The sequence below is a fragment of the Leguminivora glycinivorella genome, chromosome 26 (assembly GCF_023078275.1).
Source record: "Leguminivora glycinivorella isolate SPB_JAAS2020 chromosome 26, LegGlyc_1.1, whole genome shotgun sequence".
In the NCBI taxonomy this organism is placed as follows: domain Eukaryota; kingdom Metazoa; phylum Arthropoda; class Insecta; order Lepidoptera; family Tortricidae; genus Leguminivora; species Leguminivora glycinivorella.
The window spans coordinates 6970619-6989141 of record NC_062996.1 but is presented as its reverse complement, the minus strand read 5'-3'; the positions used below and the strand labels follow the sequence as shown (position 1 = coordinate 6989141).

General features: G+C 37.5%; 1 protein-coding gene across 1 annotated transcript; it reads right to left on the bottom strand.

The window, feature by feature from the left end:
- Positions 1 to 16311: 16311 nt before the first annotated feature.
- On the bottom strand, positions 16312 to 18167 carry LOC125240051 (chorion transcription factor Cf2-like). The gene is made up of 3 exons (XM_048147884.1): positions 18079 to 18167; positions 17166 to 17376; positions 16312 to 16619 (listed from the first exon to the last, which is right to left on the bottom strand). Exons 1-3 carry the CDS (start codon positions 18146 to 18148, stop codon positions 16424 to 16426), a joined length of 477 nt encoding a protein of 158 aa, XP_048003841.1. The 5' UTR covers positions 18149 to 18167; the 3' UTR covers positions 16312 to 16423.
- Between the last annotated feature and the right edge of the window lie 356 nt (positions 18168 to 18523).

The following is an 18523-nucleotide window of genomic DNA, read 5'->3' as shown; positions in this document are numbered from 1 at the left end:
TTGGGTCGAAAATTACGTCCTAAAACATCTGTTAAATATTCTTCAGAAGTCAGCCAATCGCTGTCATAAGATACCGCCTCTCTTTTCTCATTAATGTATTGTATAATATTGGTGACTTTTCCTTTATAACTAAATATGACAGTTCTAATAATTTCGCCATGGACGCGATTCTTACATGCCTTTAAAATCTAGTCATTGACAGTTGTAAAATACGAGTAATAAGGAATACTCACCAAAAAATGAATATTTGTAAAAACTGTATATATTATTCCGACTCTATTTCTGTATTATTTCGACTTTGTATTTTGTGTAGAAATGAAAAACTGCCATTAATAATAACTAATAATACCAGTCTAAGTTAACAGCTATTTTGTTAGCCTTTGCGAGGGTTTATTTATTATTATTTTTCCCGCGGCTTCGCCCGCGTAAGTAATCTATTTTCCCATACAAACTTTGGATCCCCATTTCGCCCCTTTAGGAGGTGAATTTTGAAAAATCCTTTCTTTAAGTAACCTACGTGCCAAATTTGGAATCTCTATGACCAGCGGCTTCTGCTGTGCCTTGATATGTCAGTCAGTCAGTTTCTTCTTTTATATATATTATTAAGCTGACGTGCCCAAAATGTGCTCGAAAATTTAGCCATAAGATAGGGTACGCGAGCCACGTAAAGCACACCAGAGAGTGGAACAGCTACACTTTCTTGAAATTGTCTGTTCCAGTTGAACACGCAGTCGCTGTGGCCGAAATCGGCCATGACAGCATAAAAAAAAGATTTATTTAGGCTTGCCAAAAGGTGTAATACAAAGATACTTATACATTAAAGTTATTTATAACATAAGCTTTCTTGAGTATTCGTCTTTGCCTTTGGCTAGTCTGTGGTCAAGAGTAAGCCCATTCATAAAAAAAAAACACTTAATAGTTTCGCAACGAAGAACTCGCCTGGTAGGTAGGCGTGACCTTTGCTCAGATGCCGGATGACCCGCACGGCGGGTTGTCGCCATATAATCGTTTAAAAGTTAACGTCGGGTTTCTGGCGTAGTGCGCCATTTTTCATCTGGCAGTGAATGTGTTAAATTAACACTTGCACTGACGGTGCTGTCAAAATAGCTGTCAACTAAGTTTTGTATGATTATACTATAATTTTATTATAAAATGGCACGTTTTTAGAGATACGACCTGATTATGCTTTCTTTTTAGGGTTTTATTTTATTGTGTAATGTGTACGTTTTAAATTTATAGTTAGTATAGTGGTAATAAAAGTATCTATTGTTGATCAATGAATTTTATTTATTTTACACTTCATATTTTGGCTACTTTACCGCACATGAGCCATATACACTGTAAAATTTACGATACGCTTGCGAATAAGTCATTTGTAACTTGTGTTTAAATTTATCGACAGGCGTGAATTTCTTATTTTTCGCACTTGTATCGTAAGGTACTGTTCAATAGCTATATTTGTGGATCAAATAAAATGTTATAAGGTTTTACTCTTCAATAAATGTGAGTGTGCACGGGAAAACGTCCCACTTTGTCGATTGCTATAAAGCCGCTTTGTCAGTTTATTCATATAAAGATACAAGTAAATCTCGCCTTAATGGTAACCGACAAAGTGGGACGTTTCACTAAACACACTCACAAATTTTAAGGTTTTAGGGACTTTAGATAGTTTCGCACCAAATTATGAAATTGTATTCTAGGCTTATGCACAAACGCTTAAGGTTCAATTTGCCGTGGTAACATTGTTACATTACATACTGGGTGAAATAAAAATTGGTCCCATAATAAAAGTTGAAAAATGAAAATGAAATATTTTCAAGTTAGGGTGCGCAACCACGGGCGACAAAGTTGCTCGGCGACTTTCGTATTTGTCTGAAGAGTTGCGTCGCTTCGTGAACGCACTTTCATACTAGGCCATGGTCGCGACAAAAAAGTCGCTGGCAAAAGTTGTCCGTGTGCGCGCCCTCTAAGACATATTGCAATGCGCATATTATGAACGTCAAATAAAGCTACGCCGGCTTCGTTACGCCTACGGCAGGTTGTTCACTATTTGTTTAGTCGGTATTTGGCCCCTTGGCCACGAGCCCGACATATCCATCCTAGTTCCCCGGCTAGACGGAATGCGTAAGGCCGGCAACAGACGAGTCTTAATTTTCATAATCTTAAAAAAAAATTGTATGCAAACTGACACTGACAGATCTGTCAGTGTCAGTTTGAACTGTCAATTTGCATACAATTTTTTTTTAAGATTATGAATTTTTAAGACTCTGTTGCCGGCCTAAAGCATTACTCCACGTAAAAAAAAAAGGTTGTTCACTATGACCTCAAAAGTCACTGCAAAGTATGGCTGGTCCTTTTTATTTTACCCTGTATTTCTAGCAATATTACCACAGTGTATAATACTTATAATATTTTGAAAATTGTGATTTTAATGTATTTTATAAGTATAGTTTAGTGTTATTATTGTTTTCGGCAATGTAACGAGGGTCAACCACACCTTTTTTTACCGCTTTATACTTGAAAAGTAATAATGTATTCAATTTAACGAATAAAATGGATACAAAATAGCTTACAAATAAAACTAAATTGACACACACACCTACCATTTTGTTACATTCATAAGCTATGGTGACTGCACTATCAGGCAAGTCGTATGCTTGAATGCCACCAACTTAGAATAAAAAAACCTAATAAGTGATTTTGTAATTTAAACCTATGAAGGTGACTATAATAAGGCACTGGTTCCACCAAAAGCGAGGAAGCTATGTAAATAAAAACCGGCCAAGAAGAGCGTGTCGGGCCACGCTCAGTGTAGGGTTCCGTAGTTTTCCGTATTTTTCTCAAAAACTACTGAACCTATCAAGTTCAAAACAATTTTCCTAGAAAGTCTTTATAAAGTTCTACTTTTATGATTTTTTTCATATTTTTAAACATATGGTTCAAAAGTTAGAGGGGGGAACGCACTTTTTTTTCCTTTAGGAGCGATTATTTCCGAAAATATTAATATTATCAAAAAACGATCTGAGTAAACCCTTATTCATTTTTAAATACCTATCCAACAATATATCACAAGTTGGGGTTGGAATCAAAAAAAAAAATCAGCCCCCACTTTACATGTGGGGGGGTACCCTAAGTTATAGTATAGTTCGTCGCCGAGCGATGAACTATAACTCGCTCGCTCTCCTGGGATCATCCATAAATTACGTCACGAATTTCATGATTTTTTGCCCCTCCCTCCTTGTCACAGCTGGTCACATTTGTGAGACTCCCCCCTCCCTGGTGTGACGTCATATGTTTTGCAAATTCACATGTAGAAATTATTGAATGAAAACAACGACGGTTCCGAAATCAAACTATACTCTGTCAAACAAGTCTGTCAGTAAATAAGAACAAAGAAAACTATAGGTATCCTTTTCTCTAGCATCCTAAAGAAAAGGATGCATATAGTTTTCTTTGTTCTTATTTACTGACAGACTCGTTTGATGTTTAGCAGTTAATCTTTTTCACGTGTTGTGTGTGACACATTAATTTAACCTACTGCGTGTTTTAACACTTACATTTAGATTTTGAAATGTGACGTCACGAAATTTGGGACTCCTCCCACCCCCTTGTCACACAATGTCACTCTTCGTCGACCCCCTCCCTCCCTATTAACGTGTGTCGTAATTTATACACGGGCGCGAGTATCTTGTTCATTTCTATCGATATCTTATCGCTTATTCGCGTTTGGTGGGATCACTGCCTAATATTTTATTTATTTATTTATCCAAAAATGTTATATTTTCTTGGCTTTTCCTTCTAATGAGGCACTGGTCCCACCGCGAGCTAGTAAACTATGAGCTATCGGCTATAAAAACGAACAAAAGATAATCACTCCCGTGTAAATAAAAGAGACACGGCGATGTTTATAGTTACATTAGTTACTCACCCAGCGGTGAGCTATCAATATCGCCGTGTCTCTTTTATTTGCACGGGAGTGTTTATCTTTTGTTCGTTTTTATAGCCGATAGCTCATAGTTTACTAGCTTACTAGCTCATAGCTTACTAGCTCGCGGTCGCTAAAAAATTGATAAACTGTATACTTTGCCGAAGGCAATAATTTTTAAAATCGCTTGTAATCCATCCATAACTAGTATAGACACCGAACGCTGTTAATATTTTTAAAATGTATATTTTTTCATAGACGTTTTGTACAGTTGAATAAATCGGAACTAATTTTACTGACGTTGACCGTTTCTTAAAATGAATTACTAAAATCATCTGTATCTATGTTTCGTTTTGCTAAAATTGTAAATCATGTAGATAGACGTAAAATTATGAAGCTTTCCCGTTGTGTTACATAGTAAAAATTGAATATTTGCTCTTGAGGGCGAAGTATTAAATACAGCGAAGGGTATTCAAATTATAATTTTGAATTAGCGACTTTTTTGATGGAGTGATAAATTTTAGATATGTAGTATTAATAAAGCTAGGAACATATCCGTACCTGAGAGGCTTATTAACACTGTAAGTGCCATCGCGGACGTCCGCGACCGATAGTGTGCACAGCCTTAAAACATCCAGCGCGGCTGTGTAGATCGCCGACCGCGGACGTCCGCGTAATATGTTCTTAGCTTAAGGGTTTTTTTTAACTTTCGGAATTTGTCCATAATATATCTAAAAAAGAGCTGATTGTTAGAAAGCTCTCATGGAGTAGGTATTTTCCATTAATTTCATGTGATAGAAGCTTTATTTATGTACTTATAGCGTTTTTGTTGACTAAGGCCTTAATATAGATTGATTAATAAATGCTCAATTAAGTTTTTTTTTTCACCTTGGACGTTAACTCTTGAACCCCTCATTACGCTCATGATTCAAAGCGTTGAGCTCAGGATTCAACATAGTTTCAGGATTAAAGCAATTAGCCGGGTCCAAACCGACCGCACGCCTCGCGAGGCAATGCCTCGTGCGCAAAACACCCTGCTCATGCGCGCACGTTTGGCTCTTCCGAGCAAATTTGCTGGGCAAAATGGCGGCCCTCGGTTAGCTGTTCAAAATAGCGATGTGCAAGTTGCAGAAACTTTCCAAAAAAAACTTAGATCTCTTGAAAAATTCACAAAACTTTCACGAAATATAAAGGGAATTTAAATTTATGAAATGGTAAGTTTCCATCCATACAAAGTATGGAAAGTTTCCGAAGATTTCCTATGTGAAATTTTCAGTTTTGGAAACTTTCCGCCGGCCCATCAGTAGTTCAATATAGTTCTTATTCTTAATAATAAGGGTAAAAAAACAACATCGTATAATTTTAATTTTATTTTAGAAATGCACTGCAAATCTCATTATAGTAATTTACAATAAACATATCAGTATAGTAAAAGCTAACTTAGCAATTTACATTTAAATTGTATACCTTTATTAACACTATACATATGAACTTATTTAACTACATATATGCAAATACTATATAAACTCTAGAGTTAATACGTGCAGCTTGTGACGTTTCCCATACAATGAAGCGGCAACGATTTTAGCAGCGCCTTCTAGCGGTACGAGTTGTTCAAAGTAGTATGTCAGTGTAGGCGTAGTACGTAAAACTACACAAAATGCAATTACTTGATCTACTTTAACATTTTTAGACGGAATAAAACAAAGAAATAAGAGTGTGTGACTTTTAAACTGTATGAACTAAACTATTTTGATCAACTCATGCCGCTAGGGGCGCTAGTATCGCGTGTTGCCAACTTTGGCACCAAGCTGCACGTATTAACTCGTAGAGTTTATGTAGTATTTAATATATGTTATGTATTAAAGATGAAGAAAACAGGAAGACTGACAGTGTCTGTGTCTATAAAAAAAGTTGCGTTTATCTGACGTTCAGCGCCATCTATTAAGCTTATAAGCGAGTCAGCTATGAGCTATCGGTGATAGAAACGAACAAGATAGTAGCTTACCGTGGGACGGTCCCACGGTAAGCTCAAGGCTTGTGTTGTGGGTACTCAGACAACGATATACATAACATACAAATACCGTAAGAATGTCCTATAATATTTATTTTTAAATAATAAACGTTTTCACTGTTGCCAGTATTTCTATTTTACTCATCCATGTGAACTTTGTAATGTATAATGTATTGAAACTGGGAAAATACAATAAATATAAATAAATAAATAATAAGTAAGTAAGTAAGTAAATATTCTTTATTGCACCACAAGGATAACAGATTACAAATAGCAGACATTAAACATAGGTAAATAAATAAATAAATATTATAGGACATTCTTACACAGATTGACTGAGGCCCACGGTAAGCTCAAGAAGGCTTGTGCTGTGGGTACTCAGACAACGATATATATAATATATAAATACTTATATACATAGAAAACATCCATGACTCAGGAACAAATATCTGTGCTCATCACACTAATTGCCCTTACCGGGATTCGAACCCGGGACCGCGGCGCAGCAGGCAGGCTCACTACCGACTGCGCCAGACCGGTCGTCAAAATATATAAAGGAACAATGTGCTGCTAGCGTTGACCACGGTGACAGATGCCATCTAAAATATAATTTCCATTTTATGGGATTGAAAGCTATGCAAAAAGAGGCATAGTATTTTGATAAAAAAATTGCGATATTTTTATTACGCGAAAAAATAAATTGTATAATATACCTATCCTATATTATTGTATTTGCTCGGTTTTATATTTATTCGAGAATATTTAAACCGTGATTAAACAATCAACGAAGGTAGATCCAGACCAAGCTAACTTGACAACGATCTTGACAGACATGTCACGCACGTGTTGTGTAAGCCGTAATTTGTAACCTCCCGCCTGAATGTCGAGAACCCGACCAGCGAGTTCTCCGGCACCTGAGCCAGGTTCAGTGCTCACCAGGCGGGTTCTTGTTATTTTTTAAACCACATCGGTGGCAAACAGCACAGGTATACGGCCTGATGGAAAGCGGTCACCGTAACCTACGCCTGCAACTCAACGGGGTCACATGCGCGTTGCCGACCCATTAGAAACTTGTACACTCCTTGAGAAAGTGTTATTTAAAACAACACTTGCACGGTCTGTGTCAAAACAAGTTTAAATCACATCATAGTAAGAACTAAGAAAACTATAGGTAACCTTTTCTCTAGCACCCTAAAGAAAAGGATGCATATAGTTTTCTTTATTCTTATTTACTGACAGACTTGGTTGACAGAGTATAGTTTAGTCTGGTTCTACACGGTGAAATAAAAACGACCGTTCTAATTTTGCATAGTTACGCTCCGCGCACACGGATGCAACAGTTGCACGGCGACATTTTTTGTCTCTGTCGTGCGTACAAGGAGTGACGACAGAGACAAAAAATGTCGCAGTGCAACTGTTGCATCCGTGTGCGCGAGCCCTTACATTGCGATTTAGGGTGCGCGCCCACGGGCGACAGTTGCTCGGCGACTTTCGTATTTGTATGAAAAGGTGCGTCGCCTCGTGTGCGCACTTTCATACTAGGCCATGGTCGCGACAAAAAAGTCGCCGGCAACAGTTGCCCGTGTGCGCGCTCTGTATCAGTGAACGGTTCGGTTTCTTCCCTTCCGCTTCGGCTCTTATCGGGATCGCATAAGTGCGAGCAAGATAGATATAAAACCCGAATCGTTAACTGATGTTAATCGTACTGGAGTGACTTTTGAGATCATAGTGAACACCTTTTATTACGGAACCAATGCTGACATCTCAAGAAAAACTACTTCAAGTACTTCAACATTTAGTAAAAAAATTTACTAAATATCCACCATCTAATAAATAAATAAATATTATAGGACATTGTTACACAGATTGACTAAGTCCCACGGTAAGCTCAAGAAGGCTTGTGTTGCAGGTACTCAGACAACGATATATATAATATATAAATACTTATATACAATTATACATAAAAAACATCCATGACTCAGGAACAAATATCTGTGCTCATCACACAAATAAATGCCCTTACCGGGATTCGAACCCGGGACCGCGGCGTAGCAGGCAGGGTCACTACCGACTGCGCCAGACCGCTAATATTTTATATTCGTTGTCTGGTTTTAAAGATATTCAGATATAACTTTTCTCATACAAATGTATCATGTAGGGTGACCACACTATGTCGGCTCCTGAGTGAGATTCGTTTTACAATTGTTTTAGAACTTTTACTAAATGATCAGCATATTTTTTTTTTCGGAAGGCGCTCACTCAATGCACACGCCACAGAGAACCTCCTATAGAGTGGCAGTCTTGTATATTTGGTTCGCGATACGAGTCACCAGTGTTTGGGGTGCGAGGAGCGGGCGGGGAATGTGTTAAGCGCGCTGTGATTGGCCGTTTCAAGGACGGCGGGCAGTCGCGCCAGATGAAAAGGGACAGAAGTATGATTGTCCCTCTACTGACGCGTAAGTGGCCAATGTAAGTTGACCTATGCCGGCTCTGAATAAATTATAAATATGACTTATTTGTGGAATGTAATGCCGTCTGTTTTTAAATTTGAGCTTCTTGTTACCTTTCCACACCATTTCACACTACAGGTGGACATCTTTAAGGCATCAAAATACCCTTTTCCAATTTTTTTGTGCGAAAAACACGCGCTGCTTTCGGGTCTGTTACTTGGTCGATACTGATCGGGCACGGCGAGCGCCCGCGCTTATATCAGTGCAAATACTAGGAAGGCTGGCGACCGCGAGTCGTCTTGTAATAGATGTCTATAGGGGTTGGTCTGTGGCACACGCACACGAGCCAGACCGGTCGTCAGTTGTTTAGTTATAAACTTTATCAATTGTTGCCATTGGGCTATTGCAACTTGTGAGAAATGCTATTTGTAATAGAATAAGTCAATTGTAAGACAATAAAATTGTATGTTGATTTTTACGGAGCGACATGTTCACTTCGGTGACAAGCTCTTAAATAAAGATTAAAAAAAAAACTTTATTGTTTTTTTTTTTTCATGATCTCATTTACTGTTTTTTTTTTAATTTAAGTTTCATGACGCATTGGATTTATCTGTAATGTCATTGAAATATGTTTTTAAATAAATAAATAAATAAATATGAATAAGCGGAAGACAGTCGAAATGTATGAAACAGCCAAAATCTTTTTGCTATTTTCGCACTGGGCCCATAATAAAACACATAACATAACATATAATCACGCCTGTATCCCATAAAGGGGTAGGCAGAGCACATGAACTACTAAGTTTCAGTGCCACTCTTGGCAAAAAGGGGTTGAAAGAAATCCAAATTGTGACATTGCAGTGACAGGTTGCCAGCCTCTCGCCTACGCCACAATTTAACCCATATCCCACAGTCGACTTCTACGACACCCACGGGAAGAAAGGGGGTGGTGAAATTCTATCCATAATAATAAAAGTTGTTCATTATGACCTCAAAAGACATTATGCAAAGTTTGAATGGTCCTCTTTTAGTTCACCCTGTATACTGGGGCATACTCACTTACTTAAAAATTACACTAGATTACATACATACAAGAAATTTTACACTTTTAATTAAACATACAAATGCAGATTCGCTTACTCTACTTACCTTAGATATTTCTTCAAAAACTGCCAATGTGAAAGATGGCCATTTTCGCGAAAAAAGATTCAAAAACTTATTTTTCTAAAATAGGTAAATTTAATGTTATTCCCACTCAGAATTACGTGCCCTTTTGATCCTACTAGGAGGAAAAAAGTGTCCCAAATTTAATTATTCCACTTCCCTACCTTTTTAGGGTTCCGTAGTCAACTAGGAACCCTTATAGTTTCGCCATGTCTGTCTGTCCGTCCGTCCGTCCGTCCGTCCGTCCGTCCGTCCGTCCGCGGATAATCTCAGTAACCGTTAGCACTAGAAAGCTGAAATTTGGTACCAATATGTATATCAATCACGCCAACAAAGTGCAAAAATAAAAAATGGAAAAAAATGTTTTATTAGGGTACCCCCCCTACATGTAAAGTGGGGGCTGATATTTTTTTTCATTCTAACCCCAACATGTGATATATTGTTGGATAGGTATTTAAAAATGAATAAGGGTTTACTAAAATCGTTTTTTGATAATATTCATATTTTCGGAAATAATCGCTCCTAAAGAAAAAAAAAGTGCGTCCCCCCCCCTCTAACTTTTGAACCATATGTTTAAAAAATATGAAAAAAATCACAAAAGTAGAACTTTATAAAGACTTTCTAGGAAAATTGTTTTGAACTTGATAGGTTCAGTAGTTTTTGAGAAAAATACTGAAAACTACGGAACCCTACACTGAGCGTGGCCCGACACGCTCTTGGCCGGTTTTTTTAAACATTGTACAGCGGTTACAAAGCGGAAAGTATGCAAAATAATTTATTTATTTCAACTTTATTGCACAGTAAAAATATACAAAAGGCGGACTTAATGCTACATGGCATTCTCTACCAGTCAACCTTTAGGCCCAACAGAGAAGACCAAAAAAGGTGCAGGATATGTAAAGAACACTAATAAAGACTTGATTTGATTGGACTACGTTATAGAAAAAATAGGGACTATACCATTTTGGGACCATTTTTAGGGTTCCGTAGTCAACTAGGAACCCTTATAGTTTCGCCATGTCTGTCTGTCCGTCCGTCCGTCCGTCCGTCCGTCCGTCCGTCCGTCCGTCCGTCCGTCCGCGGATAATCTCAGTAACCGTTAGCACTAGAAAGCTGAAATTTGGTACCAGTATGTATTTCAATCACGCCGACAAAGTGCAAAAATAAAAAATGGAAAAAAATGTTTTATTAGGGTACCCCCCCTACATGTAAAGTGGGGGCTAATATTTTTTTTCATTCCAACCCCAACGTGTGATATATTGTTGGATAGGTATTTAAAAATGAATAAGGGTTTACTAAGATGGTTTTTTGATAATATTAGTATTTTTGGAAATAATCGCTCCTAAAGGAAAAAAAAGTGCGTCCCCCCCCCTCTAACTTTTGAACCGTATGTTTAAAAAATATGAAAAAAATCACAAAAGTAGAACTTTATAAATACTTTCTAGGAAAATTGTTTTGAACTTGATAGGTTCAGTAGTTTTTGAGAAAAATACGGAAAAACTACGGAACCCTACACTGAGCGTGGCCCGACACGCTCTTGGCCGGTTTTTTTGTCCTAGGGACCGATTTTTATATTTCGAACGCACGAAATTCGCCATTGGAAAGTCTTTTTAAACGACGAAATGCTATTTTCGAAAAAGGACGACTAGTAATTTAAAATCTAATGGTAATGACCACTCGTTTTCGATTCTGATAGTAGAATTTTAAATCGTTAGTAGTGGAGATATTAATGAACGAAATTCACGAATACGAATGGTCGACATTCAAAAGTCGACTCCCTTGATCGAAAGGGCTCGTGATACTGAGTAGGAAAAACATAAAATTTACATACCTTAGAAAAAATATTTTTGGTGATTCTTCTCACGAAAATGCCCAGATACCACTCAAAAGATCTTATATATCCTTTTTACATTAGTCTCTTTAAAAAAAATCACTAATGAAATGAGATTCATTTAAAAAAAAGGAACACGTATACAAAATACACTTGAACTTATCACAGTGGGTTCAAAATACAAATCACATTTTTGTAAGAATTGGAAAAAACTTTTCTCCCATTCTAACATACAGTCGCGTCTCGTTCGTTCAATTTTACAAAAATTTACAAAATGGGCTGTACAAAAAAGAATATACAAGAAATTTACATAATTACCATTCATTATACACGGTGTGACATGAGGGAACCGAAAGATTTTAACTATACATTTCTGAGACGATATATAGAAGATAAAATGTTACATGACGTCAAAAAATTTTGAGCAAAAAAATTTTTTTTTGTAATTTTTTTTAGTTTTTTTGGATGTTTTTTCACATAAAAAGTGAATGATATTCGTAAAACTGTCACTAAAAATAAAAAAATCATCTTTTTTTTTCTAAAAAAATCTTTTTTTTTTCTAAAAAAAATACTATTTTGTAATGAGTTAGTAGTTATTTTTTGACATCTATCAACGAGGATAGTTAGATTATGTCCGATAACGGCATCATCGCCATCAAAATAGCGTTTTTAACCCCCGACGCAAAAACGACGGGGTGTTATAATTTTGACGTGTCTGTCTGTGGCATCGTAGCTCCCGAACGGATGAACCGATTTAGATTTCGTTATTTTTTTCTGAAAGCTGAGTTAGTCGGGAGTGTTCTTAGCCATGTTTCATGAAAATTGGTCTACTATGTCGTGGTCGGAAGTTTTTTCAAATTTTTTTTTGTGGTTAGGTTATGTTCTGAGTTCTGAGAAATAATAAGTAATTGTTTTTGTTTTATGTTTATAACTCTGAAAGTAGGCGAAATCCACAAAAGTTTAAATGACATATGACATTCTAGTCTTCTAATATGATGAGGAATACGCTGTTAAAATTATTCGGTTTCTTTATGTTACACCGTGTATGTCTAGCATAGGTTATTAGTGCTTGACCAAAAAGTGCAGAAATTAAAAAGTAGCAACACTGTAGTGTCGTTCCTTTCAAATAGATTTTTTTATGCGATAAGGCACTGGTCCCAGCGCGAGCTAGTAAGCTGGGCCATTTTTTTTAAAGTTGTCCACCCCACTTTTTTTTAGATTTGGATTTTTTAATGTGTTTTCCACTCAGAATCGCGAGCTCTTTCAATCCTGATAGGAGAAAAAAAGTGTCCCAAGGTTTTTTTCCCATTCCGTTACCACTTTTTCATACATTTTGTATGGCGGTAACGGAATGGAAGGTTCGAAAAAATGTATGGAAATCTTGGGACATTTTTTTTCTCCTATCAGGATCGAAAGAGCTCACGATTCTGAGTATGAATCGCGTAAAAATATGCATGTTACAAAAAAAGTGGGGTGGACAACTTTGAAAAAAAAAAATGGCCCAGCTACGAGCTATCGGCTATAAAAACGAACAAAAGATAAGCACTCCCGTGCAAATAAAAGAGACACGGCGATATTGATAGCTCACCGCTGGGCGAGTAGCTATAAACATCGCCGTGTCTCTTTTATTTACACGGGGGTGCTTATCTTTTGTTCGTTTTTATAGCCGATAGCTTACTAGCTCCCGGTGGGACCAGCGTCATAAGGAGGCAAACTAGTAGACAGGTCGCCTGATTGTAAGAGAACGCTGTCAGCCATGGATCCCCGAAACACCAGAGGGGTTGGAGGTGAGTTGTCGGCCGTTAACCCTTAAATGCATGACCTTGACAAACATTTATTCAAATTTGAATTTTGACATGCGGTCAATAGAGTCATAAATACATGATACATATACATCACTATGCATTTAAGTGTTAAGATGATAAAACTCCTGTGAGACACTGACATATTAAACATGTAAAATCGGGTAACTCACGTAAAATTGTCGAAGGTCGCTCGACATGTTTCGCTCCGCAACGAGGAGCATTTTCATTAAGCACGCGCGATGCCGATGGTATCCCGACGCAGACTGCAGGCCGCAGCTCGCTGCGACCGTTGGCGGCGCGGGGGGCGGCGGCGGCAGGGGCGGTGCGAAACTACCCTCACTTTCGGCATAAACCGCGCGTGCTCAATGAAAATGCTCCTCGTTACGGAGCGAAACATGTCGAGCTACCTTCGACAATTATTATTTATTTATTTATTTTATTTAAACTTTATTGCACAAATTATCAATAAAAAGTACAAATGGCGGACTTAACGCCTTAAGGCATTCTCTACCAGTCAACCATTGGGCAAAACAAAGATAGTTAGTTTGGTGCACAATATTATAGAGCCAGTATGAGATTGTAATGATTAAATACAAGTCGATACCTACTATTATAAATATACTATATAAAATAAACATACACAAATACAATAAATAAACCTACATATATATTAGTATAATACAAATATATAAATAAAATACACATACATAAATAAATAAATGTACCTAGTACGAGACATCAAGTAGACTTTAATTTCGAAGGTTTGCAAATAAGTGCTTACGCAACTTGCTTTATTTGTTAATTATACGTGAGTTACCCGATTATATGTTTAATAAGGGTTAAGAGTTAAGATCTTAAGATGGTTTAGATGGATTACACGAGAAAACTTTTTTATGTCTATCACTTTTGCCAGACTATAATTGTTAGTTTCGTAATTTTACCGCTATTTTTTTACAATGATCTATTTAATACGCTTTACAAAAAAGGATATACAAGAAATGTACATAGTTACCGTTAATTTTTACTTTTAATATTGCTTAAAGTATATTTTTTTTAGTTAAGTTTCTACAATAATTACTAATTAAATACAACCAAATACAACTTAGCCACACTTAGCGAAGCGAATATTCTGTCCGCCCCTGATATAGACGCAAAGAGGATCGAGTATTATAGAGAGTTACTGTCGAAGTAAAATGTGTAATCACAGCGCATAGACTGCCATCTCTCGATACAGGCTTAAAACTTTTGAACCTTAGTTTTGACAATTTCGCCCATATTCTTAGCTTGATATGTCTTAAAATGTCAAATATTAGTATTAGCGCCATCTAAGGTGTAGCGCCATCTAGGCCACCGTACCTTTTTCTGTATGGGACTGAGGTACGTTTTTTTCTTAGACTTTATCTGTCTAGATAGAGTTATATATGTCTTTGAAAGATGTAACCATGGCAACGAAAAGTTTCATCTACAACCAAAGACATATGTAACTACGTATAGACGGATAAAGTCTAAGAAACGTACCTCAAAGCCATAGAGAAAAAGGTACCGAGGCCTAGATGGCGTCACACCTTTGGGGGACGCTCGGCTAGATGGCGCTAATATTCATATTTGACATTTTAACATATCAAGCTAAGAATATGAGCCAAATTGTCAAATCTGACGTTCAAAAGTTTTAAGTCTATGTCGAGAGATGGCAGTCTATGCATTGTCACATTTTACTTTGACAGTAACTCTCTATAATACTAGGTCCTCTTTGTCTACAACTCTTGCTCAATAACCCAAAAGAGTAGACTAGTTTGTTACATTTTAACTAGTCTAGGGTTAGTAGGGCATCTATACTCTGTCAAACAAGTCTGTCAGTAACTAAGAACAAAGAAAAGTATAGGTATCCTTTTCTCTAGCACCCTAAAGAAAAGGATGCATATAGTTTTCTTTGTTCTTATTTACTGACAGACTTGTTTGACAGATATTAGCGACTAGGTCGTTAAAACCTCGAGGTCCCACCTAGGTAACCATGGCAACGCAAAGTTTCTTTTTCAATACATTTCCAAAGACCCACAAGGCAGAGTCAAGCATAGTCTGCCAGTTCGTGAAATTGTAGTCTAGAATAGGCAGGGCGTCTAGAGAGTGCTCTGTGTTATCGTCTAGTAACCATGGCAACGATTACATCTACAGCTCGTTGTCAAAGGACCCATAAGGCATAATTTGTCAGTTCGTTAAATTCTAAAGTCTTCTAGAATGGGCGTCTAGAGAGGCATTGTTGTCCCGGATCTGTAAGTTCACATTTTTGACACATTTGTTTTGAAGTATGTTGAAACAAATATACGATTTCTGTCAACTTACTGAAATGTCATTTGAATCGAAATGACAGACTCTGCCACAGCACTAGTTTAAAAATAAAAATGAATGATAAATGACATAATAAGTAAATCCTGCGTGATAAATTAATATCGTAAAACACTCACTAACGAGGATCCGCAAAAATGTAACATGTGTTAGATTATGTTTAAAGTAAGCGAAATATTGTTTTTAAGTACTTGATTTTTTTCAATATGATTACAGGATTTTATTTAATATTTCATTAAGTCGCGCGAGTTTACGTTTTGTGGTCTCTGTCATGTGTCAAAAAGAGGTTCTTACAGCTCTGGGACAATAATAGGTCTTTGAGACCTCGAGGTTCTGTCTAGTAACCATGGCAACGACACAGTATAAGGACGACTCAGTAATAATTCTTCTAACAAATTTTGCGCCACGCGGTTTGTCCTTGAGTAGCGCTCGGCGCGAGCGAGGTGCAGAGAGTATGTGGGGAACCGGATGATGCCGGTCGCGTCAGTATCAAAAACGGATCGCGGGAGATTAACTACTGACGCGTCCTTATACTGTGGTAACGATTAGTGCGTTTTCACATCCGATATCGGATGTCGGACCGATATCCCATACATTTAAGCCGCCATCTTAGATTTTTAACCCCCCGACGCAAAAACGACGGGGTGTTATAAGTTTGACGTGTCTGTCTGTAGCATCGTAGCTCCCGAACGGATGATCCGATTTAGATTTAGTTTTTTTGTCTGAAAGCTGAGTTAGTCGGGAGTGTTATTAGCCATGTTTCATGAAAATCGATCCACTATGTTGCGGTCGGGGGTTTTTTTTAATTTTAATTTTGTGGTTAGGTTAGTTTCCATTGAAATCCTTCCGACATCCGATATCGGATCGGATACTGTGAAAACGGGCTTAAATCTACAGCTCATTGCCAAACACCCACAAGTCAGAGTCCAAAGCATAATCTGTCAGTTCGTTAAATTCTAAGGAGTCTAGAATGGGCAGGCCGTCTAGAGAGTGGTCTAGGGGCTCAAGGTCTTTCGTGTGGGTGCTCATGTGGGCGTCTAGCTCGTTCTGGTCTGTGAACTTGGTGTCGCATTGGGTGCAGGCGAATCTGTGAATAAAAATATAAAGATAATTAGAAAAACACTATTTTAATATATGTATTATTTATTTATTTTCACCACACCAACTGGTAAAGGCTTACTCTGCTATTCGAAAACAGATAGCAAAATTTCATTTTATCCACAAGAGTGTAAAGTCATTTCATACTTAACTTGAAATCTTGAGCTGGCGTTTGGCCCCTGATTAATAAACAGAGTCACATGATACTTACCAAAGAATGCTACCAGGGTTCCATAGACATAAGAAGCATACCTGTTGTGTAGATTGGCATGAGACTTCAGCGCCGAATTAAAGAAGAATTTCTTCTGGCAAACATTGCACTGGTACTTTTTGCCGTCCCCATGTTTGCTGGCCTAGTCCACTTCTAACTATTAATTATCATTATAATAAATACTTTTAACTTTTACTTACTATCCGAATATGGGGATCCAAAGTATCCTGAGACTTCAAAGCTAGAAATTGTAACGTTATGAACGTAGCCACACGACACTTACCACAGAATGCTACCAGGGTTCCATAGACATAAGAAGCATACCTGTTATGTAGATTGACATGAAACTTCAGCGCCGAATTAAAGAAGAACTTCTTCTGGCACACATTGCACTGGTATTTCATTTCGCCGTCGCCATGTTTGCTGGCGCGATGAGCGTCCAACTCGCGACGACGCGCGAACGAGAACGGACAGTCTTGGCACTTGTGTGGGCGAGCTTCCAAGTGGATTGTGCGGATGTGCTTTGTCCTGTAGGCTGGAGTGAAAATAATAGTTAAAACCTGTTGAAAATGTCCTCAAATATATTTTCACCACACCAACTGATAAAGATCAATTGCATTTTCTGAACAAGAGTGCAAGTAATTTCATACAAATTATAACTTGATCACTGAGAGAAAATACAACCAGTTTTCATGTTCGTTCAACAAGTTTTTTGGTTAAAATAGCGCCTACGTGCTCTTTGGTTCAAACAACAAGCTACTTGTCATTTGAATCGGCAATATATTTGAATCAACAAGTCGATTTTATAAAAACAACCTGACACATATTGTTTTAAACATATGTTTGGCTGATTCAAACGGATAAACCGCAACAAGTCGAACTTGTTAAATTCACAATGCAAATTTCTCTCAGTGATGCCTTGAGCTGGCTGTTAGAATTTACGTACAAATAATTATTTTTAAATATAGAATTAGATTGCATTGCATTGCATTACATTCGATGTTTTATAATCAGTATTTTGTTGGTGTTGGTGTGGTGAACATTTTTGTGTTTCACTCGGTGGCAAACTTTGTTTAACCTACGTGCCTTGAAACCCTCGCAACGCTCAAGATTCAACTTCTTGAAAAACGGAATCTTTCACTTGCTCGGGTATCAATATTTGGCACAACTAAAACCTACCTTACCTACCAATGATGTTACCCTAGAAGTACCAGGACCGCATAAGTCAAGAGCTTACCAGCATACGCGAACTTCTTGTCACAGTAATGGCATGGATACTCTGTGACCTCTCCATGCTCAGACTGCATGTGTTGGAGCCATTTGAGGTGTCTTGAACCTCTATAGCTGCTCTATAGATTCCAATTTGGCCAAGAATAACCTCAAATATTGTATTTGAATGAACTAAAACGCATAACATATGACTAAAAACTATGTAAACAGTAATGGCATGGATACTCTGTGACCTTTCCGTGTTCAGACTGCATGTGCCGAAGGCGTTTGAGGTAGGTCTTAAACCTCTATATACTCTATAGGTTCCATTACAGCTAAGAATAACCTCAAATATTGATTAGGGTCTATAAGAGTGCACCTGATGACTTAAAAACTAAAAATCCTACCTATCAATGCTACCCCAGAAGTACCAGGACCGCATAAGTCAAAGGAGCTTACCAGCATAAGCGAAC

Bases quoted from the DNA above. Each gene is read 5' to 3' on its own strand.
- LOC125240051 (XM_048147884.1), bottom strand. From the start codon at position 18,148: ATGCAGTCTGAGCATGGAGAGGTCACAGAGTATCCATGCCATTACTGT. The intron at 17,377-18,078 runs GTAAGCTCTTGA...TTTTCACTCCAG, and splicing joins CAAGAAGTTCGCGTATGCTG to CCTACAGGACAAAGCACATC. The intron at 16,620-17,165 runs GTATGCTTCTTA...TTTTATTCACAG, and splicing joins CATGTCAATCTACATAACAG to ATTCGCCTGCACCCAATGCG.